This window comes from Neltuma alba, unplaced genomic scaffold (assembly GCF_004799145.2).
Source record: "Neltuma alba isolate B1F8T4 unplaced genomic scaffold, ASM479914v2 tig00011337_pilon, whole genome shotgun sequence".
NCBI classification, from domain to species: Eukaryota; Viridiplantae; Streptophyta; class Magnoliopsida; order Fabales; family Fabaceae; genus Neltuma; species Neltuma alba.
The window spans coordinates 36,614-59,926 of record NW_021636039.1 but is presented as its reverse complement, the minus strand read 5'-3'; the positions used below and the strand labels follow the sequence as shown (position 1 = coordinate 59,926).

The 23,313-nt window shown below is 37.4% G+C and overlaps 5 protein-coding genes and 1 non-coding gene across 13 annotated transcripts; 3 read left to right on the top strand and 3 right to left on the bottom strand.

Annotated features, from left to right (window-relative positions):
* The first annotated feature begins 251 nt into the window (after positions 1 to 251).
* LOC114712117 (uncharacterized) lies at positions 252 to 3,605 on the top strand. 6 transcript variants are annotated; one of them, XM_028896584.1, is made up of 8 exons: positions 275 to 365; positions 725 to 835; positions 1,946 to 2,052; positions 2,140 to 2,202; positions 2,359 to 2,406; positions 2,562 to 2,615; positions 3,166 to 3,220; positions 3,308 to 3,605. In XM_028896584.1, exons 2-8 carry the CDS (start codon positions 832 to 834, stop codon positions 3,346 to 3,348), a joined length of 372 nt encoding a protein of 123 aa, XP_028752417.1. In that variant the 5' UTR covers positions 275 to 365; positions 725 to 831; the 3' UTR covers positions 3,349 to 3,605. The 6 variants fall into 6 exon arrangements, with proteins under 6 accessions (XP_028752419.1, XP_028752417.1, XP_028752421.1 ...); XM_028896588.1 differs by having other exon boundaries at positions 276 to 365; positions 725 to 795; XM_028896586.1 differs by lacking the exon at positions 725 to 835 and having other exon boundaries at positions 252 to 365.
* Positions 3,606 to 4,315: 710 nt separating this feature from the next.
* LOC114712118 (small nuclear ribonucleoprotein Sm D2-like) lies at positions 4,316 to 6,842 on the bottom strand. 3 transcript variants are annotated; one of them, XM_028896589.1, is made up of 6 exons: positions 6,746 to 6,842; positions 5,434 to 5,493; positions 5,310 to 5,328; positions 5,085 to 5,162; positions 4,899 to 5,003; positions 4,316 to 4,824 (listed from the first exon to the last, which is right to left on the bottom strand). In XM_028896589.1, the coding sequence occupies exons 2-6, from the start codon at positions 5,436 to 5,438 to the stop codon at positions 4,708 to 4,710; spliced, it is 324 nt and encodes a 107-aa protein (XP_028752422.1). In that variant the 5' UTR covers positions 5,439 to 5,493; positions 6,746 to 6,842; the 3' UTR covers positions 4,316 to 4,707. The 3 variants fall into 3 exon arrangements, with proteins under 3 accessions (XP_028752422.1, XP_028752424.1, XP_028752423.1); XM_028896591.1 differs by lacking the exon at positions 6,746 to 6,842 and adding an exon at positions 6,459 to 6,538; XM_028896590.1 differs by lacking the exon at positions 6,746 to 6,842 and adding an exon at positions 6,076 to 6,171.
* LOC114712159 (small nucleolar RNA Z159/U59) lies at positions 6,516 to 6,604 on the bottom strand. Its single transcript, XR_003737204.1, has one exon. It is a non-coding gene; the product is annotated as a small nucleolar RNA Z159/U59 (small nucleolar RNA).
* A 2,367-nt stretch (positions 6,843 to 9,209) lies between the features above and the next one.
* Positions 9,210 to 14,305, top strand: LOC114712119 (kinesin-like protein KIN-14Q). The gene is made up of 17 exons (XM_028896592.1): positions 9,210 to 9,339; positions 9,429 to 9,503; positions 9,607 to 9,681; positions 9,795 to 10,097; positions 10,184 to 10,245; positions 10,333 to 10,543; positions 10,627 to 10,703; positions 10,799 to 10,898; positions 10,986 to 11,084; positions 11,171 to 11,345; positions 11,446 to 11,733; positions 11,869 to 12,030; positions 12,284 to 12,499; positions 12,574 to 12,611; positions 12,697 to 12,860; positions 12,933 to 13,058; positions 13,137 to 14,305. The coding sequence occupies exons 1-17, from the start codon at positions 9,249 to 9,251 to the stop codon at positions 13,950 to 13,952; spliced, it is 3,078 nt and encodes a 1,025-aa protein (XP_028752425.1). The 5' UTR covers positions 9,210 to 9,248; the 3' UTR covers positions 13,953 to 14,305.
* Positions 14,306 to 15,342: 1,037 nt separating this feature from the next.
* LOC114712127 (leucine-rich repeat receptor-like serine/threonine-protein kinase At1g17230) lies at positions 15,343 to 18,843 on the bottom strand. The gene is made up of 2 exons (XM_028896599.1): positions 15,915 to 18,843; positions 15,343 to 15,739 (listed from the first exon to the last, which is right to left on the bottom strand). The coding sequence occupies exons 1-2, from the start codon at positions 18,841 to 18,843 to the stop codon at positions 15,351 to 15,353; spliced, it is 3,318 nt and encodes a 1,105-aa protein (XP_028752432.1). The 3' UTR covers positions 15,343 to 15,350.
* A 3,109-nt stretch (positions 18,844 to 21,952) lies between these two features.
* Positions 21,953 to 23,034, top strand: LOC114712112 (glutathione S-transferase U19-like). The gene is made up of 2 exons (XM_028896579.1): positions 21,953 to 22,292; positions 22,495 to 23,034. The coding sequence occupies exons 1-2, from the start codon at positions 21,969 to 21,971 to the stop codon at positions 22,837 to 22,839; spliced, it is 669 nt and encodes a 222-aa protein (XP_028752412.1). The 5' UTR covers positions 21,953 to 21,968; the 3' UTR covers positions 22,840 to 23,034.
* Positions 23,035 to 23,313: the final 279 nt, after the last annotated feature.

Here is a 23,313-nt window from a genome sequence, read left to right as displayed (position 1 = left end):
AAAACGCAGATAGGGACCCTTGACAACTTCACTTTGGGTTTTGACAAGAATAATATGCCCTGAAGTTGTCAAAACCCAAAGTGAAGTTGTCAAGGGTCCCTATCTGCGTTTTTGCAATTCCAAGGTCTTTTTTTGCAATTTTCCCTAAAAACAAATAATTGTTCATTTCACCACCTCACCGGAAATTGATCGGTTGACCAGAAAAGGCCAAAAAAGAAATAAGAATTGTTGAAAATGACATTAAGACGAGGGGAAGAAGAGACAGATTATTGCCGCCCGGGGAGGGGGGGGGGAGAGACGTGACAATCGGGACAAAGATTGTGTTTCGACGCTCCGGTGATCGCGGTAGCGGCCCCACTGCTGCGGTATGTGCTCCATCATCGTATTGGATCTGTCGTTTATTTCCGAGTTTTATTTTCCTGAGGATTGACGATCGCTATTCTTTCTTGAATTTTATTTTCTGGTATTATCTTTTTCAAGTTTAAGAGTTGGGTGATTTCTTTAACGCTATGATCAAGCCTCTGTTTCCAACAACCATGCCAATTTTTTGCTTTAGCTGCGATAACTTTGATTTTGCTGCTTTCACTGTTTGGTGTTCTTGAACTTTGACACCGGCTTGAAATATCTGGTTTCATATGGAGCTTAACCTCTGGTTTTGGAATTTATTGTTTGGTGCCGATGATGGATATTTTTTTTTTTGGGGAGGGGGGTGTTGTTTGTGCAGCATGTTGCAGAGAATGAATCCCGACAAAGCTGAACCAATCTCTTAATCCTACGGACACCTGGATAACGAGGGTATGCAATCACTACTAACTATGGACCTGATGGAAAATGGGTATTTCCATTCCTTTCTTCTTTCCCTTTCCCTCCCTTCTATCACCAGCATCCTTTGACAAGTGAGAGTTTCCTTTTCATCCTTCCTGTAGTCAGCAAAAAATTAATTTTGAGTGTTGAGTGTTATAAAATTATTAAAAAACTTTTTTGGTGCAAAAAGAAGAGTTTTTCCTCTCATTTGGCAGCCACAAAGTTGTCGCGCTAGCTTTTACCTTTCTCCTTTGTAACCACGAAATGATTCCGCCATTATGCTGCTGTAGCTTCTGACTTCTTGGAAAGCCGCAGCATTTCTATGAGGAATCATTGTCCGTTGGAGTATTTCCTGGGAAGTCTCATTGCAATTTTTCAACCCTGTAGTATGGTTTCTGAAAACAAATAGGTTAAATAAAATTAAAAACATAAACATTATATGATTGTTAAAATCTGATTTGCTTAGGATTGGCTATTTCTGTTGTCTCTATCCGAGCTTAAACTCTTTTCTCCTTTTATTTTGTATGGCTTTTCACAGCATTTCTTTCCAGTTGATGTATACAAAAAGGGTTCCGTTAACCACTAACCTAGGATTGATGTATTGTCAGTTAACATACCATCTCCGTCCCTCCTGTTTATATTGAATGGATTTTTCTGAAATTCCATGTCATAGCTAATCTGAGTTATCAGGTATGGCTTTGGTGAATAAATTTGAATTTGATGCTTGCATGCTGCACTGCCCTGTAAAGGTCTCTCTCTCAATATTCTGAAGAACTCGTATGCTTTTCATTTAAACCCATGGCGCAGGAATTGCAGTCAGTTTTTAGATGTGCGATTTGCTTATTTTAAATTACATGTATAGATTTGACGCAAATTGGCAATCTATGCTTTGCCCCAGCTTGTGTTTAACCCTTGTCTCTATTTTTTGTCTTGCACCTTGTTATGAAGTGATCTTCATATTGCCGCCTTAAATGTATTACCCTTGTTTAACTTCTTGTATGCCTATGGAATGATGTGTGTGTTCATGGCTTGTAACTCTTGAGAGTGATTGCTCATGATATCTGTAGTCAGGTTCGCATTCGCTTCTATGCCATTTCATGCAGGGGAAATCCGTGTACTAAATTAGCCTCTGTTGCTGCAGTTTACTTGCAAAAGGACCCTATGTCTAGCATAGAGGATAACAAAGAACAAGGAGTCAATGTGAATACATCTGATGAGTCAGCTGATATGCCATCGTCCCAGGAGGAGGTTGTTGTCACGTTGGTTGCTGGAAGGGTTTTTTAAACCAAGAAAATTCAATTTTTTTTTGAATTATTGAGTTCATAAATCTTGCAGGAGGAAGCTGTAAAGAAAAAATATGGAGGAATTATGCCTAAAAAGCCACCTCTCATATCCAAGGTACATGCATGGGATTTTCTTTTCTCTTTTATCAAACAATCACATCACTACAGGATTATGCCCATCAGTGCATGTAAGCAGCTTGGCTAATGCCCATACATATCTGGTGCCAGATGCGCCCTCTTTGTTTCTTTTAAAAGTTAATTTCTATGCCAGGACCATGAACGTGCATACTTCGATTCTGCGGATTGGGCACTTGGAAAGGTATGTCTAGAAACCAGCCTTTTCTATATAATGTCAATGAAATAGAATATGCATGTCTTTTCATACCCCAAAAAAAAAAACAGAAAAAAAAAGAAAAGGAATGTCCATGTCTTGAATTTATCTCTTAAACTCATCTGTACCTTCACGTGAAACAGCAAGGTGGTGGGAAGCCAAAGGGACCGCTTGAGGCTCTGCGGCCAAAATTGCAGGTATTTAGTCGATATTCTCTCTCTCTTTTTTTAAGAACAATATATTAATATGTTAATAATATGTAAAAGTTATTATACAAAATTCCTAGCATGATGCTAGGAAGGAGTTGGGGGGGCGGCTTAAAGAAATTAAAGTCAGGGATTGCAGTTGAACTCCAAGTGGAAAATGAACTTAGAATTATTTTATTCTCTGCACTTGGATATAATTGAAGCCAACCTTTTTGGCCTTTTCCGCTTTGCCGACAACCGCAATGAGTAGAATACAGAGTTAAGATTACAAGTCCATGGGATCATGGTGATGCCGCCTGTGTCAGCTGAAGGGACAATTCATGGCAGTCTTCCCCAAACCACCCCCCCCCCAGGGCGCCAACCCCAAAAGAAGAAGGCAAAAGGCCAAAAAAAAAAAAAGAATCAAAGCACAAAACAATTAAATACCGTCGAACTGGTTTTTGAGATCTAAAGTGAAACCTTGAGCATCTAAATTTGACCATATCTGCCATTTCCATATGATGTGTATGTCAAATTTCTGCCTGGAACTTTTTTATTTCAGCCAACAGAGCAGCAAACACGTTACCGGAAATCTCCTTGTGCTCCCTCAGATGAAGGTATGCTGCGTTTAGGTTCTGTTTTTGATCTGGGAATAGTTTAAAAAGATTGTGAACAAGATTCTCATTTGTCTTTTTTCATAAAAGGGGGAAATATTTCGCTGGAGGATGCACCTTCCAATGAGTGAGCAGTCGGTCTTTTGATGATATGCTGACTATTCCGATGCCTGAGCTGGTATGGCTTGATTGAATAAACACAGAAGCACTGAATATGTGTCTATATTGGCTGAAGACATGTGAATGTAATCTACTGCTCCGCCGTAAAACTTATCAAGACTGAGATATTTGTATTTCCCATTTCTTCTTGCTTCAGGTATTTGAATAAACCAATAAGAACTTGAGAATGACATGTAACTTGTCTTATAACTAGTACTATTTCAGTCAATATGGCTCCCTCCTAAGATAACTGGATGCGACAATTGGTTATTTGTTGTGGTTAGTTTTCAATAAGAAGCAACTGGATTGAACTGGAATGAAATCCTCCAACAGAATATGGGACGCGTGGTACTTTGAAAGAAATTTTTGAAAGGAGGAATTAAAATGGCTTTATCTGAAGGCTATGTTTACAATTATGGAGTGGAGATCGAAGGGATAAAATGGAGAGAAAATTGAGGAAGTGGAGTGGAGCTTTAGTAGTGTGAAAAAGAAGAAAAATTCAATTAAGTATAGTTGGCAAATGAAAAGGCATGTCTGATACCGTATTTTAACGATGTGTTAAAATCCACTTCGCCCCATCTTGTTAAATGTTGCGAAATTTATAGTTTACTTCAAACCATGTTCGAGCTTCTCCTCCGATCCCTTGTAAAAGTATCTCGGGATGGTCAATGTGGTGTAAAAACAAGACAGGCAGAAAGAAGAATGTGGGAATCGATATCGAACAAAATGGTATGTTAATAAATTCAAATGGCTAATTGGATAAAACTCTGCCGCAGTAACCCAATTAATCTAATTGCAGCCTTCTTTGGCCCCAACTTCAAACAACTGATTCGTAATTCCGATTTGGAAGATCGACACGGTAGCGCGCAAACTTAAAGACTAATATTGTACTTTCCGCTTCCAAAGGAATTTAGAATGTATAATCTACAAGTTCACAAAAAATAAAACTGCAAAACTTTGGCCATTGCATGAAATTGTGATAAACGTTGAGAACTTCGCTAAAATCTCCTCTACACGCGTTTCCCATATGCCCCAAGAAACGTACATTTGGCAAAATCAAGCATCAACTATACGGCGTACATGGCAAGTACACATGTTCCACCAATTATCGTCGTCCTACGAGTCACTCAAACACCCCCCCGGGGGGCCAAGGGTTGACATCAAAACATATAGTCCATATCCTAGCAAAGATAATATTTAAACCATGTTCGGAGGGTATCAGCTTAGCCATCACGACCACATTACTCGTTGTCAGCATCAGTAAAATGGCAAATATTACAGACAAATCACTCCCACTAGTTACTGTCAGTTGATTAGAGAGAGATGACAGCCTATTTGGGGTTCCTGAGAACAATGATGACAGAATCTCCGCGGAGGAACATTTTACTAATGAATCTATCCTTGTTAACTGGCTGTGCCTTTTTCTTGCCTTTCCCAGTCTTTGGCACCTGGATGCAACATACATCGACTGGCTTAAAATTTATTTATAAGGGAAAGAAATCCATGACAGAGAATCACAAACCTCAGTCCACATTTCTCGGACATTCTCAAGCACCATGTTGCAGTGCCTATCAAAAGCTCTAACTCGGCCCAAAAGCTTTCTATTGTTCCGACAATTGATCAGCACCTGCACAAGTAAGATCTGATTTAAACCACAATAATCCACGCCTGCCATGGACCCCATAGTGCTATATAGGAACAAACATACCTGTGTGTTATTCTTAACACTCATCATGAGCACAGATAGCGGTCCTGTGTTAAACTCTTCCTCTTCATTCTTGCCACCCTATAAAAGGCATGAATGATTACAAGCTGAACAATAGCATACATTTTCCAGAGTTGTTATTGTGTACAAGAATACTGTATAAATAGCATGTAAGACCCCATATCTGACTTTCAGTGTGATTGCAAATCACAAAAGGATAAAACTTACATCTTCCTCCATTGGCCGGCTGAAAAGAGATAAAAGGGAGGAGAAAACCATATTAGTGATTAAGTAAAAATCTCACGATAACTTAATTTTCAATCAAGATGACCAATAGAAAACTGAAGTATACCTCATTTTGGATAAAACTGATGTTCAGTTGCACAATTCTTCAAATATAGCAGAAATTGACCTGCCAGAGAACATGTCAATCAATCCATAAAGTAAAAGAAGAAACAAGAATATAAGGACGGATTGCCGGTAAACTATGAGGGCTAGGACGTAAAATCGAATCATATAAGCTGCAAATAAGTTTCCATTCTTTAGAAATAATAAAAAGAGCAAGACATGTTATAACGGAGAAAGAGAAGAAAGCTTGCTCTGATAATATATTTATACAGCATATGAGATAAACATATATCAAAATAAAGTGAGTAGATCAATGATAAGTTTCATATCTAAAATTCCTTTTACCAGAAAAAAATACAATCAAATTCAAACCCAGCCCAAAAAGAGAAACTTATAAACCTTATGCTTTGCTTAGCGACAAGAATTTCAACGGAGTAGGAGGAAAGACCTAAAGGCCTCCTCAGTTCAGGAACCCCAGAAATTTTCACATTGGCAACTTAACATGAAAGTTAAGTCTGATTATCCCAAAAGGTGTTTTAGTTGGTAAACATCACATTGTTTTCCATTTTTGGTTGAGGTTTAGGAAGCAATAAGAAGCATTGCTTACAGAAACAACCCCAACCCCTTCCTCACAAGAATACAATACCATAATGGCTTGGGCCCAAGATAGTCTCAAAATCCCCAAATCCTCATCTATGCATATCTCACGCCTCTGAAAATAATAATTGGACCAGAATTCTCATGTAGGTTGAGCAGAGTCGCCAGTTGCCATCGACTGCCATGCTCTAGGAGCCTAAGTTAGAGAACCAGGTCTTAAGCTTTTAAAAACGAACAAAAATAAAATAACACGAAACAAGAGAAAGAAGCGCTTATCAAACATCAGTTTCAAGTCTCGGAATGCATCCACTAAATGGTAAGGAATCAACGAGAGAGAAACAATGGATGTTTCTAAAATAAGTATCGGCAACTCATACATCCAGAAACATTTCTCAAGAATATAAATTAAGAAAAGATATTAATCTAACAAACATTAGTGTGACTGAGAACGAAATTTCAATTAAGAGAAACGCAGAAGCTTTCCGATATGTCTCTTCAGTTCAGGTCTCCAAAAGCATTCTTCATGAACAACTAATCAGAAGAACGAAAGTTTACTGAGTTTGTTCCTCATCAGAGACGAAAGCTTGTTCAAATCAAATTGAAAAGCAAACACACCAGCACAGAAGCCGAAACTTCCCACGAAGTAAGCAACGAAGAAAAGGGAAAAGAAAAAAGAAACAACAACAACAAGAAGATGGAAGCTTAAAAATGATGCATACCTCAATTCAGAGTAAAAAGAAAAAATGTCGATCTTGAAAGCTAGTCGCACCAACTTGAAGCCAGGGCTCCCGGGAGATGTTATGCTGATAAATCGCAAAACCCTAGCTCGGTTGTCTATAATTTGAAATCTCGTTCTAAACCTCGAAACGCATGGTCATATCCGGTTAGTCCAATTGGAGATCCGGCCCATACGTGCTTCTGGGTTGCCTTTTTGTCTGTTGAAAGTTGGGTCACGGAATTGTCCAAAATAATTTACCAGAATGATCTGAAGAGGCCGCTGATTACTAGGGGCATTTTACTAATGATGTTAGGTCAATTAGGACTTATTTGGATTGACTTATAAATAGTTTTTTAGAAGTGATTTACATAATACAAGGTAAACATATGAGAAGAGTTTTGTCTTAATTTATGTGAACTTGTTTAAAAATCTATTTTGAACGGAGCTCCAAACAAGTCTTAAAAATTGGCAAATTTTGTCTAGCCATGCATATAAAAAAGATCTTATATTTACTTACCATTTAGCTAAAGTCTCCCACAGTTGACCAAAAAAAAAGAAGAAGAAGAAGCTAAAGTCTCTGATATCATGGAAGATAACTTTTATATACTTGATCAAACATCTCATGATAGCGTGAGGTAGGGCTGCACAATGGACAGACTGGACTGGACTAGAGCTCAATCCGAAGTCTAGTCTGATTTTTTGGTCGGACTAGGTTTGATAGTCTGTGGTTTGGTCTAGTTCAATGATGACCCAAGGTCGGGTTGGACTGGACTTGGTCTACCAGACTGGTGGACTGGTCCAGGCAGTCCAATTGGCCAATTTTTTTTTTTTGTAATTTTTTTCTTTATGAGAAATAAGATTTCAACATGATAAGTACAATTAAGACAATAAAAACTACCTATAATCATATAAAACTCGTCCTAAAATGTTAAAACTCCATCATAAATACATAAAAATATCTAAAAACATTAAAAACAATCAAAGGCACCATCTAAATTACAAATTATTAAAAAATAAAAAATTCACCTAGACTAGACTAGACCAGTCTAGGTGATATGATCACTTGGTCTGAAACCCAGTCCAGCCCGACCAACTAGTCTGGTCCAGTCTAGTCTAATTTTATTATATAGTTAATTTGGAATGGATTGGACCGGACAAGACTACTTCGGGTTGGACTGGATTGGACCGGACTACCGGGTTTTTGCACACCCCTAGCGTGAGGGGTCACAAAGGATAAAAGACCTTTTTAGGGTTGAAGACTAAGAACGCACATGATACAAAATTTGCAGCGTTGGGAATGCTTTGTTTTTACTAACCATGGCTGTTTTTTTTAATGTAATTGTTTTTGTGAAATGGCAAATAAAAAAATATATTGATGTTTGTTTCGTTGATGCGTAGATCAACGAGAGAGCTTAAAAAGCTGATATTTTGTAACATTTGGTATATAACTTTTTAATTAATACCAATTATTATAAGTTCTTTTTGGAGACTTATAACTATATTTTAAATTAACAATTTCCAAATCATCATTATACAAATATAAAAATTTACCTATTGATATAAAAACACTGACTCATTTTTAATCCAGTATGCTACACTGATACCTTTGCATGCAATGTGATTAAAATGTTGGGCTATGGTTCATCTAGCATTCTGAAGTATTTTCTTAAGTGTATCCAATATCCTAAAATATTTGTAGTGTATTTAGCATTCTGAAACATTTTTTTAGGTGAACCTAGCATGTTGAAGTATTTTTTAGGTGTGTCTAGCATTCAAAAATATTTTTTAACGCATCCAATACCAAGTCAAAAAAAAAAAAAACTTTAGGTTGCTCGACGCACTTAGAAAATATTTCGAAATACTAAGTACACTACAAAATACTTCAGAATGCTGAATATACCTGAGAAAATGTTTTGGATGCTAGATGCATCTTTTTCTTTTCTTTTTGTTTACCAGAGGGTATTAGATGCATTCTAACCAAATATTATAACCTTTTGCATATTTAATATTATTAAGTAATTCAAATTGGAATTCAAACATTGTTGAATCCAAATAGAAGTTTATAATTTTTTAATTATGAGTCCAACAAAATTCAAACATTATAAAATATTTTTGGATTTTTCAGTGTGAATATTTTAAACAACGGGTCATTAATTGCACTTTTCCCTATATTCCCTCCAGAATCCTAAGCAGGAAGCCAGATGGCAGTTCCTAATATCAGCGTGGCGTGAACCCTGGGGGTGGATAGGAATTTTTGCACGGGGCATCCTTGAATCTTTAATTCCCCGCCTCGGAGATTTCAAATTTCAAAACCTAACGGTCTAATTTTTCCATTAAGGCTAATCCAAAACTACACATCTATACATTCTAAAATAACGAAATTAACGCCATCTCAGAAAACTCGCTTTTCTTTTTGCTTTTTTTCCTTGGGTAAATGCAGTAATATCTTCTCTACGCTTTCATTGTTATTATTGCTGTAAATTCAAACAGTTGTCATTTTATCTATGGAGGATCACAATCAATGGCATATTTGCGACCCACTTCTTCTCACAGACGCCTCGTTGCAACAAGAAAACTCTTCTATTCCCTCTATTTGTAAGAACTCTGTACCATGATTATAAACTCAGCTGTCTGTTGTTAGGCCATCTTGGTTTATCGGTAACTTATTGTCTTCGATTTGGCAGACAATTCACAAACATCGCTGAGCTCTCAAAGTCCAACAATGGCGGATACTGAATGGCAGGGCAGCCCAAATGACGGTAAGACTCCGTAATATATCAGCAAGATCGATACTTTGTCGTTGCTGATGAACCCAACTTTTAGTTTTTCATCACCCATCATGGTTTTGATTTTCTGGTGTAGAATTTTCTTGGAAAAGACGAGTTGACAAAAAAGACGTGCAATTCGAAGACCCAATAGCAAAACAAGTGGTTGATGGTAAGAGAACCCCGTTTCTTGCTTTGTTCCACGCAACTCAATGGGAAATAGATATTAGATTTCTCAATTGTGGTTTCTCGAGAATCTGATCGAACTGGGGCTGAATCTTTCAGGCCGATCACTGTTAGGATATTCTTTAACGTCCCCCGATTTGGTCATCTGCACTGGCTCACCAGATATTGCCATGGAATCCCCTGAAATGTTGGAAAGCAAATCCCGTCAAAACGTGCCGTCGCCTATGGAGCTTTCTTTAGAGAATGGAATTAATGGGTCTGATGTTGTGAAACCTCGGAAGACTCCAACAGTGAAATTCTCCATGTTGTGCGATACCTTCAAAGAACTGTCTCCCGAAGCTTCTTTTGAGCTTTTCCCACCGCCAGAAGTCACCGATAAGTCGCCTCAAGACTACCCTCCTAGTTAGTGACATCTGTTTTTGCTTTATCTACTGTGGATGGAGATTTTAGAAAACAGCAGTGTTAATTTGTTTTACAAGATTGTACAGGAGAAAATGAATTGCAAGAAGATATGAAAGTATCACAGGGGGCAGAATTGGATTCTCCAGATGTATGCTTCTTTCTAATCGATGCCATTTTTACCTATTAGGGATGAAATTTACTGTGTTTCAGTGCGCACTCAATGTCGTTATTGCAGGATAGCGGAGATAACGAGGGAAGAGAGGAGATCCAGAAGCTGAGAAAGGAATTCAAGTGTCAGAAAAAGGAGCTGGTGGAAACCAGGAAGATGTTGGAGGAACTCAAAAGGGAGAATCAGCAGAAGAATAGAGAATGCCAAGAAGCATTGAAGTCTTTGCAAGATCTTCAGAATGAGCTCATGCGCAAGTCCATGCATGTAGGATCATTGGGTATGCATCCTTTTTTTCAGTTCTTATGAGTCTGCGGCTAATATTTCACTCATCTGATGTAATGAGACTTCCAAAATTTGCAGCATTTGCCATTGAGGGACAAGTAAAGGAAAAAAGTAGGTGGTTTTCTTCTCTGAGAGACTTGATGAGAAAAGTAAAGGTACTCATATTTTGACAAATTAATTAATTAACAAATAAAGAATTAAAAAAAAAAACGTGTATCGTAGTAAGCTGGTTACCAATTTCATTGTACAGATTATGAAAATGGAACACATCAAACTATCGGAGGAAGTAGAGACATACAAGAAGTATCTTGCAGATATGAGTGAAGTGGGGATTACTATCAAGTCCAAGAGTAAGTAAATACGATGAAGTTTAAGTTTCAAATCTTTATGTCAGTTGATGGTCGCACTTTCACATATTCTTATTTCACTCTTTGTAGTACATGAGCAGCTGGAGTTCCACGAAGATCTCAGGTCTAAATATCTAGAAGGCGCTAGGAAACAAAAAGAACTTTACAATAAGGTTTTGGAGTTGAAAGGTAAGCATGCACTTGATGTTTCTCGAGTATAAACTCAGATGTAATAGAGAAATTTAGAATGATTTACTAAGTATTACTTCTCACAGGGAACATTAGGGTCTTTTGCCGGTGTAGGCCTCTTAATGCTGAAGAGATGACATCGGGAGCAAGAATGGCAATGGATTTTGAATCAGCAAAAGATGGTGAGCTTACTGTGCTGTCAAATGGGGCTCCTAGAAAGACTTTCAAGTTTGATGCTGTTTTTGGGCCTCAAAGCAGATCAAGGTAATTGTGAATTAATATGCCATGAATCCTGTGTGGCGTTTTTAAGGTTGAAGACTCATTTTGGGCACCCTTGGCTTTTTCTTTTTTGTGTACGTATAGCCGAAATATTTGAAGACACGGCACCATTTGCAGCCTCAGTTCTAGATGGGTATAATGTATGCATATTTGCTTATGGGCAGACTGGAACAGGAAAAACATTTACAATGGAAGGTACAGAAAAGGCACGTGGGGTTAATTTCAGGACTCTTGAGAAAATGTTTGACATAATCAAGGAGAGACAGAAGCTCTATCGTTATGATGTCTCTGTAAGTGTCTTAGAAGTCTACAATGAGCAAATAAGAGACTTGCTTGTCTCAGGAAATCAGCTTGGAATAGCTGCAAGAAGGTTGCTTCTAAGTCACTTTGCCATTTGTGTCATGTTCATTCCTGAAGCCCTTCAAATGAGCCCACTGTTTAGCTTATTCTGATTGATTTTCGGATTAATAGCTGGATATGCTAACTGATATCGGGTTGAATATAGGCTTGAAATAAAGCAAGCAGGAGAAGGAATGCACCATGTTCCGGGACTGGTGGAGGCACATGTAAATAACATGACTGAAGTCTGGGAAGTGCTACAAACTGGCAGCAATGCTAGGGCTGTTAGCTCAACCAATGCCAATGAGCACAGCAGTCGATCCCACTGGTTGGTTTTATTGTTCATGAGTCGAAATCCTTAAATCTTAAGTAATTGCAAGACTTTGGCCAAGTTTCTTTTGGTGTTTGCTGTTATTTTCTTTAAGTGTCTATATAAATTGGAACTTTTGTCAGGTGTTAAGTGTTACAATTCTGTTGATTTGAAGAGCTACACTGAAAACACAGACCTGACAAATGTGTCTTTCTATACATGTCATGTTAGAATGGTGGTGTTTATAAAAGATTGTTCCTTCTCTGTACAGTATTCACTGTGTTATGGTTAAGGGGGAGAATTTATTGAATGGGGAATGCACAAGAAGCAAGTTGTGGCTTGTAGACCTGGCAGGCAGCGAGCGAGTGGCAAAAACAGAAGTGCACGGGGAACGACTCAAGGAAACTCAGAATATTAATAGGTCTCTCTCTGCGCTAGGAGATGTTATATCAGCTCTTGCAACAAAATGCTCACATATTCCTTTCAGGTAATCAAACTAGATATTAGATTTGATTATAAATATAAATAGTGCTGAAGTTTATGGTCTTGTTCGCGGTGCAGAAATTCCAAACTCACACACTTGCTGCAAGACTCTTTAGGTACTTCTCCGGGTTTTTATAGAAACGCGTTTTTAGATATTATTATAGATGTTACAGATATTTGACCAATAAACTTGCTTTTTAGGAGGAGATTCGAAGACGCTCATGTTTGTACAGATTAGTCCTAATGAAAATGATTTAAGTGAGACGATTTGCTCTCTGAACTTTGCTAGCAGAGTGAGAGGAATAGAATTAGGGCCTGCAAAAAGGCAATTGGACCCTACAGAACTTCTCAAATACAAACAATTGGTATGACTACTTCGTATATCCACTTTTTTTGTTTCATCTATTGCATTTTCAGCAATTTCTCTCTTTTGTCAGGCTGAGAAAACCAAGCAAGAGATGAAGATTAAGGATTTGCAAATCAAGAAATTGGAGGAAACAGTTCATGGATTAGATTCAAAGATGAAGGAGAGAGATATTAAAACTAAAAGTCTACAAGATAAGGTATATCATATTGTAACACGTGATATTTTAATTTTACTTTTAAATGTCTCTCTTAGCATTATTTGTGTTGGTTTGAAGGTCAGGGAGTTGGAATCACAACTTCTGATTGAGAGAAAGCTAGCGCGCCAACATGTAGACTCAAAGATAGCTGAGCAGCATCTGCTTAAACATCAAGAGCAAAACAGTACACCTGGGAGGCCAGCACTGGCAAACAAACCAGTAGGAACTCACGAGAACTTCACTGATTTCATGAGTTCAACCAGACCACTTATGGAGAACAATATCTCAAATCAACCCTCACTGCCCTCTTCAACGTTGTATAACTCTATCAAGTGCACTGATCATGCCGAAAAAGAGAACAATCCTGAGATAGTTGAGAAACTTGTATTGCCTAAAAGGACTGGAAGAGCTTCAATCTGCACAATTACACCACGTATTCCTTCAGTTACGACTTTAAGGCGAAACTCTCTGATACCTCTTCCAAGTGTGCCTCAACTTCCATCAACGATAATGCCAGTGCTAGAAAGTAGAGCTGAGGAGAAAGAAAGCAATGAAGAAGGGGGAAATAGTTTGGCTACACAGACACATCTAGAGAGTCCCAAGCAACGAATGAAAAGTGGGAGTAAGAAGAGAGGAAGCAGCATGCTTAGGCGAAGCTTATATAAAAAGATTCAGAACAAGTCGCCAAGTCAGCAACATATGAGAAGGGTTGGTGTAAATGTGGGTATGGAGAAAGTAAGAGTTTCTATTGGGAGTCAAGGAAGGATGATAGCAAAGAGGGGTTTTCTGAAAAATGGTAGAAGAAATGGAACAGAAGAAACACAGCAAAAGAATATTCAAAAAGAAAAGGAAAGGGGGTGGAATGCAAGAACGACAGGCAAATCGACTTTTTGAAAGCAAAGTTGAAGAGAATTTCTTGGAAAGACTAAACAATACAGAATAACCATGTGCATGTCTCAGAAGTGTAGGGCTTAATGATCTCACATGACGTTCCTCGTTGGTTTGGTTTCCGTGTTTAGTTGGACTCAGCTTAATTATCTACAAGTTCCTTGTATAGGTTTTTATTTTGTCAAACTAATTAGAGTGTGAAAGCATGTGTTTCTCTTTGATGATTCTATCATCTGATTGATTGTTTGTATTTATTTAGAATTTGTGAATGTACAAAAGTCTTAGTTTTCCATGTTTAGTCATTGTCACATTTGCCAAGACTTCACCTCTGAAGTTTTAAAGAAGTCACCTTCTACTAATGTTGATGTGCCATGTTTTTACTATCTGACGATTCTTTTATTTATCTTGGTTTGAAACTTTGAATCGTTCTTCAGAGAGTCTTGGAAGTTTTGGGCATGTTTGTTTTCTTGTGCCGGAAATAATTTTTTTTTTTTAAAATAAAAATTAAAAACCTCTTTAGTTGTCAATTTTTACTTAAGTATTTTGTAAAAACAAAAAAAAAGGGAGAAATACTATAATTTTACAAACAAAAAAATGCAAAAACAACTTTTACATTTTTTATTGCTTTTTTTAAAAATTCTGTTTTGCTATTTTTTTTTCTAATTCTTTATTTTACCTGTGACCATGCTCTGTTCTTCTATGTTGATTCTCAGCTTTTCGATTTTCCATTTGTCATTATTGCAGTTCTCATTCTATCTCTCTTCCTGTCAATTCTCTAAGTTGATTTTAAGAACAATTGTTTCAGAATAATTATTCAAACATTATTTTCAATTTTTTTCAAAACTTATTTTAAAAAACAATTTTATAAAACTATTCTAAAAACATTAAAAAAAAAAAACAGAAAGAAACAGGGCTTTTAATTTTATTGCCTTTTGAAACTAGCTCTTCCTCACATTATTTATATCCCCTCCCCCCTCCTCCTCCTTTAAACTAAAATCCTAAGAGCCATTATTTATCAAGCCTAAACATATTGACTTAATGGTTGGTGCTCATCAAACAATAACATAATTCATTTTGTAATCAATCTTCACATTGGTGATTTTCCATTTATTATTGATATAACAATAATCACGGATCTTCCAGCACTAAACTATCTAAATTATCTGCAACATGAAATTTGAAACATGAATCATGAAAATTAGCTGCCGAGGAAACTGAAACATGGAACAAAAATGCAAAATCAGAGAAATAACCTTATTATTTCAACTTATTGCAAAATGAATGAGGTTAATTCATCCTCAATGAACCCATCTCATATTTTATACTGAAGCTTATTATTTCGATAACATATATCATAATAATAATAATAATTAATAATCTAAAATATGACTCCAAATGAGTTTTTTAACCTTTGAAAGATGATTCATCATCATGTGGGTGTTCAGATGTAGGAATAGAAGGAGAATTGCTGACACACTCTCTAGCATCGATCAACATTGCAATGACCTCTTTCATTGTTGGCCTATTAAGAGGAGACACACTGGTGCAGAACATTGCAATTTTGAGAATAAGAGACATCTCTTCATTTGTTCTCTGTTCACTCAGATCCAGTCGCTTGTCAAATAGTTCCAATGTCGGTACTGCTGCTTGAATTGCTCTTCTCACCCAAGTCACCAAATCACCACCCTGTTCCAGCGGTTGAACTGGTGAACGGCCGGTGACTAGTTCCAACAAAACTACCCCAAGGCTATAGACGTCACATTTCTCAGTCACCTTCATAGTGTAAGCATATTCTGACAAAATTATAATATTCGCAAAGAACAAAATTGTTAAAGCCATTTTTTGTCATTCTGATAACAGATCAAACTTCAGTTTAAGAAAGCTATGGGACTCATGGCAGGGAAACAATATAACTTCAGAATTTAGAATTGTAATCAACAGAAGGTACTTTTCCTTTTAATTACTTACCAGGAGCAATGTAGCCATATGAACCTGCTACAGCAGACATGGATTTTGAAAACGAAAAGTCAATCAACTTTGCCAATCCAAAGTCTCCAACGCGTGCCTGAAAATTTTCATCAAGTAGTATGTTGTTTGACTTTATATCACGGTGGATGATTTGAGGTTTGCAGTCACAATGAAGATAGCACAAGCCTTCTGCAGCCCCAAGGGCAATCTTATATCGACAATTCCAATCCAGTGGACATGATTCTGGGCTTGCATGGAGTTGTTCTCCGAGGCTGCCATTTTCCATGTACTCATATAAGAGAATCTTAGAATCCCCGTGATAACAAAATCCATATAACTTCACAATATTCCGGTGCCTGATCTTTCCAAGGGTTGAAATCTCCGCAAGAAAGCTTTTGTCAACATTAGCTCTTTCTCCACAAGAATTCAGCTTTTTGACAGCAATCGCTTCACCATCGGCCATCATAGCCTTGTACACAGTGCCGCATGCTCCATTTCCTATAATTGCAGCTTCAGAAAAATTATTAGTGGCTTCCAAGAGATCCTGGTATGTGAAACCTTCTTTCGGAAAATAATAGTTATTTAGGATATGAGGCATTCTTTGCCTTTCTGAGGAGACAAAAGTAGGGCTATTGCGCTTCATAGCCCAACACATACAGACTATGAATGTAAGAGAAACCAATCCAACTACACTTGAAACTATACTCACTATCTTCTCCCTGGAAGAACCATCTCTAGTCCAACTTTGTTTTGGAGTAGCAGGTGGAGATTCGGATGAATGACAATAATAGGAACCTACTAGGCACAATCCGTTGTTTCCAGCAAAATTTGTGAAATCCATCCTTTGAAATGCAGGAGTGTTTGGAATAGTTCCAGTCAAGTTATTGTTAGAAACATTGCAAACCAAAAGACTGGGCAAGTCACCTATTGAGGTGGGAATTTCACCAACAAGCTCATTGTCATTTAAATAAAGGAATTCCAACATCTGTAAGTTCCCCAAGCTGTTAGGAATTACACCAGATAGTTTATTATGGCTCATATTAAGGGCAATCTGAAGAGCAGTAAGTCCTCCCAGATGTAAAGGAATGCTACCTGAAAACAAGTTGCCACCAAGCTCCAGCTCCGTGAGACGAGTAAGATCCCCTAAAGTGCTGGGTATTGCACCTGAAAATTTATTATCAGAAAGTTTCAACAATTCCAAATTCACCAGCTTGCCAATTTCATCTGGAAGGGCTCCAGTTAACTGATTCCTGCTAAGATCAAGCCTCTGTAGTTTTACACAGTTTCCCAGCTCATTAGGGATACTTCCACTTAGAAGATTAGAGGAAACATTGAATGAGACAAGTTGTGCTAATTTTCCAATCTCGGGAGGTAGATGCCCAAAAAAATGATTATCTGACAGGAGAAGCCTTATCAAACTCTGGAGCTGACCTATCCCTGGGTTTATTAGCCCAGAGAACCGATTCTGATGAAGTTCAAGTGCAGAAAGATTATGAAGTTCATTTAATTCAACAGGGAGGCATCCTGTTAGTCGGTTGCTCCCCAGCATAAGCTGCACAAGTGACTTGCAAGTTTTCAGATCATATGGAATATTTCCAGACAACCTATTTGACCCAAGGCTTAGAAATTTCAGTTTTTGATATTTGCAAAGATGGGCAGGTATCATACGGACAAGATTGTTAGCAGATAAATCAAGAACACTGAGGTTGCTTCTAGCTCCAAGTTCAGGAGGAATCTTACCCTCAAGTTTATTGTCAAAGAGCTGCAAATCCTCCATGTATGTAAGATTCTGGAACACTAATGGAATTGTACCTGTTAAGTTATTTATCGACAAATCTAGAGTTTTGAGTTGCCATAACTGCCCGAGTTCCCTGGGGATTTCTCCCTCCAGAAGGTTTTCAAATAGATGAAGTAGTCCAAGATTAGAGATCTGCCCCAACTCTCTAGGAATAATACCACTCAACAGGTTCTCAGAAAGATCTATCTCCATAGCACTTGTAAGGTTCCCTAGCTCCGGAGGAATCGTCCCATTCAGGTGGTTGGTGTATAGATACAACAATTGTAACTGAGATAGCTTCCCCAGCTCTTTTGGAATAGCTCCACTGAACAAATTTTGATGCAAAGCAAGTAATTCCAACCTACTGATATTTCCAATTTCTGGGGGGATCTCCCCAGATAAATGGTTTTGGTACAAAAGTATAGCAGTCAGATTCTGAAGCCTCTGAAGCTCCCTTGGGATTGAACCTTCTAGCTGATTCTGTGCCAATCCTAACAACTCCAAGCTCTCACACTCACTAACTTCTACAGGTATTGGACCAGAGAGACTATTGAAGCCTGCCTTGATAATTTTTAGTTGCTTCAATCGACTTATTGACTTGGGAATTCTTCCAGTTAAATTATTGCTATAAATGACTAGCTCTTCAAGGGAATTCAAATTCCCAATCTCTTCTGGCACTTCACCGTACATAGAAGTCTCACAAAGATAAAGCTTTCTTAGTGAGGTAATCTGGGACAAAGGGTTCTGAAGTTCACCATGAAATTTGTTTGTACAAAGGTCTAATATTTCTAGACTACTACAATCAACAAAATCAACAGGAATAGGGCCAGAAATGAAATTCTTTGACAAATTCAACTCAACCAGATGAGGAAGGTTGCAGATGATTGGAGATAAAGAGCCAGATAGATTAAGTTGATGAAGATTTATGGAAGTTACCATTGAATCATCGCAATGCACACCAGTCCAATTGCAAGGAGTCAAATCAGAAGAATTCCAATCGTGAAGACTGTTTTGTGGGTCAGAAAGAAATTTTTTAAACTCCAAAAGAATCGAACCTTCCTCATTAATCGAACTTACTTGGACAACACCAACACAAATCACCATCATCAAGTAAAACCCCTTTTGGATGACGAAGTTCCTCTCTAAACCCATTTTATGTCAGAAAAGCGAGAAGCATACGGGGCTTTATTGAGTTGCAAAAGAAGTGATCAGCTGAATTTGAATCAAAAGCATTTGGGAAATGGAACAATCAGAAATTTGTGAAATCTTTCACAGCAGCAAGAAAGACAAGGCAGAACCCAAGGGAGTTAAACCGTCCATAATTATTCGAGAGTAATAGAGACCTAAAAAAGCAATGCATACCGAACGAGATGGCATGGACAGAGAGACAGAGACAGACGATACAGTGACAGAGACCTAACTTAACAGTCATATAGTGAGAGTTAATAAACACTTAACCGCCAACTGCGTGAAACTAATTGCTCTGCTTTATCGCGTTCTCTGTTCTATTTGTTCTTCCTCCTCCTCCTCCGCCACGTTCTACTGGAAATCCACCATCACCCGTTCTCTCGCACTGACAACCTATTATTTGTGTGTGACAGGATCACAACGAAAGGGGTAGTTCGCAGAGCTGAGACGTGGAAAGATATAGCATGACAATCTCCACCATTGTTGATGGGCTTCCGATTATGGTACTTTAGTACGAATTTTGCTCTGTTTCTTTTTAATACTCACGAAATAATTATCTCGAAGACTACTCATCCCAATGCACTTGGATGCACTTGGGTTTCGACTGCATTACATTGACATAATGGTGATATACTGAAAATCAGCACCAATTCCTGATTTTAGTGTTTTATTAAACGGTGGGGTAGTAACATTCCAATACCAAGAAGACTGTTTTATTTTGCCAAGATATGATTACCATGTTTGTGCTGAGTATCATCCGATTATGCATCAATAATATATATTTTTGTATGTGAAAGCCCAGCTATATAGAACTTTTACAACATCGACACAGTATGATTTGTATTAAACTATTTAGCATAATGGTTAATGGATGCTGGATGGGTGGGACAACAGTCTGAGTGAGCGTACTATAAAATATACAATACTAAGTGGAGAATTTTGGAATTCAGTTGCCGTATAATTTGGCATCTTCTACTTTCGACGAAGTAAATGCTTTGTGCCTCACGATGGCCTTTTGTCGACTGCAATAGCCATAGCCGCCGCCTCCTCCTCCTCTTCCCCTTTGGATGAATCTTTTTCCTGATCCTGTGCATAAATCATTAGATAATTTTAGGCTCTTCCTTTTATTTCCTTTCTTTCCTTTTTCATGAAGGCGGTTATGTTGACCATCACTTCTAATTTAATGTGAACTATCATTATAAAAAATTATCAATGATAGGGAATGTAATTAATTTGATGTTATAGCATAAGGGTCGGTTTATATTTTATAAAGTAAGAAATTCACTCAAAACTGGTAATTTGTTTTAAGGAAAGCAAAAGATGAACTTTAAAAAGTTCCACCCATTTTGCACTCCAACATTATCATTATCATAAGAGATTAAATTTCGAGATTATAAAATATGAAACTAGTTGCTCTGTTCTGTTCTGATTGTTCTTCTTCCGCCTCCTCCTCTTTGTTGTTAAGAAAATTCATGGTCATGCCTTCTTTTTGCACTAATAACGCTATCCTTTGTGCTCTACAGATGGGATTGACCGGATCAGAAAGAACTGTGTAGATTGCAGACGTAAAACGGGGACAGTTCTTACACAACAATCTCCACCATTGTTATTTGGCCTCACAATATGGTGACTCTGGTACGAATTATGCTCTGTTTCTTGTTAGTCTCCAGTGTAATCGTGTCTCTCGGAGACTAATCATCTCATATCTAAGTGCGTAGTGCTTTTGCTTATTTAGAACTAAGTTACGATCGCATGATTCTCAAGTACTGAAATTCAACACCAGTTTCTGATTCTCCTTTTTTAGAGAATGGTACGGTAGCATCACGCTGATAACAAGATGACTCTGTTTTCTTTTGCTTATTTAGAACTAAGATATGACCATATGATTAGCGGGCGTGCATCATTTCATTATGCATTAATAATATATCTTTTTTAATGTAAAAGCCCAGATATATAGAACTTTCACAACATCCATAGTGGGGCATGGATAATTATGCGAAAGTGTACTATAAAATACAATAGGAAGTGGAGAATTATGGGATTGAGCTGTCGGATAATGTCATTTCTACCTTATTATGCCAAGTAAATGCTTTGAGCATCACAGTGTGCTTCTGTCGACTTCTACAGCCGCCGCCTCCTCCGCCTCCTGATCCTATTCAATGTTCATGTTCGGTTACTAACAGTTTTGGTTTCAGGTTTTTAATGTTGACTATCAATTCAAAATCAATTTTATCATTATAATAAATTATCAATAAAAATAATATTGAAAGCGATTAATGTGATGTTATCACAGAAAAGGCACTTTATAGTTATTTTAAGGAAAATAAAAGATGAACTTTATTACTCTAAAAGATCCCACCAATTCTGCACTCCAGAGTTAAATTGTCATAAGAGATTGAACTTCGATTATAATATATTAGGAAGCTTCCATAGGATTAGCATTTGTCAATGCCGTTAGTGTCACTATTGTGGTAAATGCTGTTGGTAATGATGAAATAATGGTGAATATGCATGTCATCATCATTTGTGCCCAATCAGTTATTCTTATCATTCTGCGCCTAACTTTAATTAGTGGGAAAATCGTACCAGTAAATCCCAAATTTGTCATATCGAGATGGAGATCATTATATTGCATACTTGGCCTTCACTTTTGTTTTTCCACGACAAATCATTAATTAGTGGATTTATGTGTGTATTTATCTTTGATGTTCGGAAAAAGTTATTTTAATTTTAAATTTAAGCATGAATAGGAGTTTTGTAAATGTTAAGTTGCAGAGAAGCTATTCCATAGTCTTCTTTAGTTTCTTGTCAAAGGCTCATTCCATAGTCTTTAGTTTCTTGTCAAAGACACATTTGATAGACACCATTAAAAAAAAAAGGGAGGACTAGCTTCCTCGTATCTGGCATGTTTATTTTGTATTATATAAACTCAAGAGAAAGAACCAAGAGATGACTAGTCAAAAGGCTCATGCATCATGGACTTTTTTTTTTTTCTTTAATTAATGAAATGACTTGGTTCCTATCAATCTGGCATTTTATTCTGTTATATATCCATAAGAGGAGGAACCAGGAATGTGGTGACGCTTGAAATGGAAGAAGTAATACTCTTGGGCTTCTGGACTAGTCCTTATGTGATGAGAGTGAAGATCGCTCTGCTGGAGAAGGGAATTCAATTTAAGTACAAGGAGGAAGAAGATATATTTGAGAATCGAAACAAGAGCCACTTGCTTCTCAAATCAAATCCCATCCACAAGAAAGTTCCAGTGCTCATTCATAATGGCAGGCCCATCTGCGAGTCCCTCATCATCCTTCAATATATTGATGAGGTTTGGAAGCACGAATACCGTCTTTGCTCTGATGATGCTCACAACCGAGCCAGGGCAATGTTTTGGATTGATTTCTTTGACAAAAAGGTCAGGTCGTCTCTCTCAGATCGATCAATATGAATTGACATAGTTAGAATTCGGCTAGTAATATTGCATCCAACATCACATAGCTACCAATCTTCTGGAGTTGAACTGTTATATTTCTTGTATAAAATAAATGTGTTTCAAATCAGATCTTGTGATGTAGGGTCATTTTTTAATGTGAGGAGCGATGGATTGATGTTTGCAGATAGCGGATTGTGGTAGGAAGATGTGGGCTTGCAAGGGAGAAGAACAAGAGAGTGGGAAGAAGGAGTTCATAGATTGCTTGAAGCTCTTGGAAAATGAACTGGGAGACAAGCTTTATTTTGAAGGCCATCATTTTGGACTCCTGGATATCGCTTTGATACCAATCACTTGCAGGTTTTATACGTACGAGAGGATGTGCAAATTCAGCGTGGAAGAGGAGTGCCCGAGGTTCATGGAATGGGTGACAAGGTGTTATCAGAGGCAGAGCGTTTCAGACGCACTCCCTCATCCACATCAAGTCTATGACTTTGTGTTGCAGATCAAGAAAAGATTTGGAGTTGAGTAAAATTTCTGAATCAATTCCAAGTGTTCTTCTTGTTCTGATAATTCATTGTGATAAATGATAAATAAAGAATCATAAAATGTCCACGTCAGTGTATTTGAGCATATTTGGAGTTATTGTGATTTGTGAGTCCTTCCCTATAATAATATAAATAAAAGGTTGGCCACTTTGTCTTTCAAGTTAGGACATTCAGTTCAAGATCAAAGCCAATTGGGTCGAATTTGCGTGCACAGGTAAGCAACTTCAAAATAATTTTAAAAACAAAAATATTATGATCCTACTTTCTAGGTGCACCGAGTTTAAAATTTTGGTCAAAGAGAACGTGATATCTCGCACTATATTTTATTTATTGCTTTTTTAGTAAAAGTAGATAAATTTTTATTACATTCGGTTTTATAATATTTCTTATAATTAGGATTATGGGTGTTCAATTTGTCCCGCCCGGTTCCGATGAGTTCGGGACGGATAAAAAAAATT

Coding starts and splice junctions, on each gene's coding strand:
- LOC114712127 (XM_028896599.1), bottom strand. CDS start 18,843: ATGGGTTTAGAGAGGAACTTCGTCATCCAAAAGGGGTTTTACTTGATG. Junction 15,740..15,914: donor ATATGGCTACATTGCTCCTG/GTAAGTAATTAA, acceptor TAATTTTGTCAG/AATATGCTTACACTATGAAG.
- LOC114712117 (XM_028896582.1), top strand. CDS start 798: ATGCAATCACTACTAACTATGGACCTGATGGAAAATG. Junction 2,203..2,358: donor AGCCACCTCTCATATCCAAG/GTACATGCATGG, acceptor TTTCTATGCCAG/GACCATGAACGTGCATACTT. Junction 3,221..3,307: donor TTGTGCTCCCTCAGATGAAG/GTATGCTGCGTT, acceptor TTTTCATAAAAG/GGGGAAATATTTCGCTGGAG.
- LOC114712119 (XM_028896592.1), top strand. CDS start 9,249: ATGGAGGATCACAATCAATGGCATATTTGCGACCCACTTCTTCTCACA. Junction 9,682..9,794: donor AGCAAAACAAGTGGTTGATG/GTAAGAGAACCC, acceptor TGAATCTTTCAG/GCCGATCACTGTTAGGATAT. Junction 11,346..11,445: donor TTTGGGCCTCAAAGCAGATC/AAGGTAATTGTG, acceptor TTGTGTACGTAT/AGCCGAAATATTTGAAGACA.
- LOC114712118 (XM_028896589.1), bottom strand. Junction 5,004..5,084: donor GTGTTAAGAATAACACACAG/GTATGTTTGTTC, acceptor TTACTTGTGCAG/GTGCTGATCAATTGTCGGAA. Junction 4,825..4,898: donor TCCGAGAAATGTGGACTGAG/GTTTGTGATTCT, acceptor TGTTGCATCCAG/GTGCCAAAGACTGGGAAAGG.
- LOC114712112 (XM_028896579.1), top strand. CDS start 21,969: ATGGAAGAAGTAATACTCTTGGGCTTCTGGACTAGTCCTTATGTGATG. Junction 22,293..22,494: donor TTGATTTCTTTGACAAAAAG/GTCAGGTCGTCT, acceptor TGATGTTTGCAG/ATAGCGGATTGTGGTAGGAA.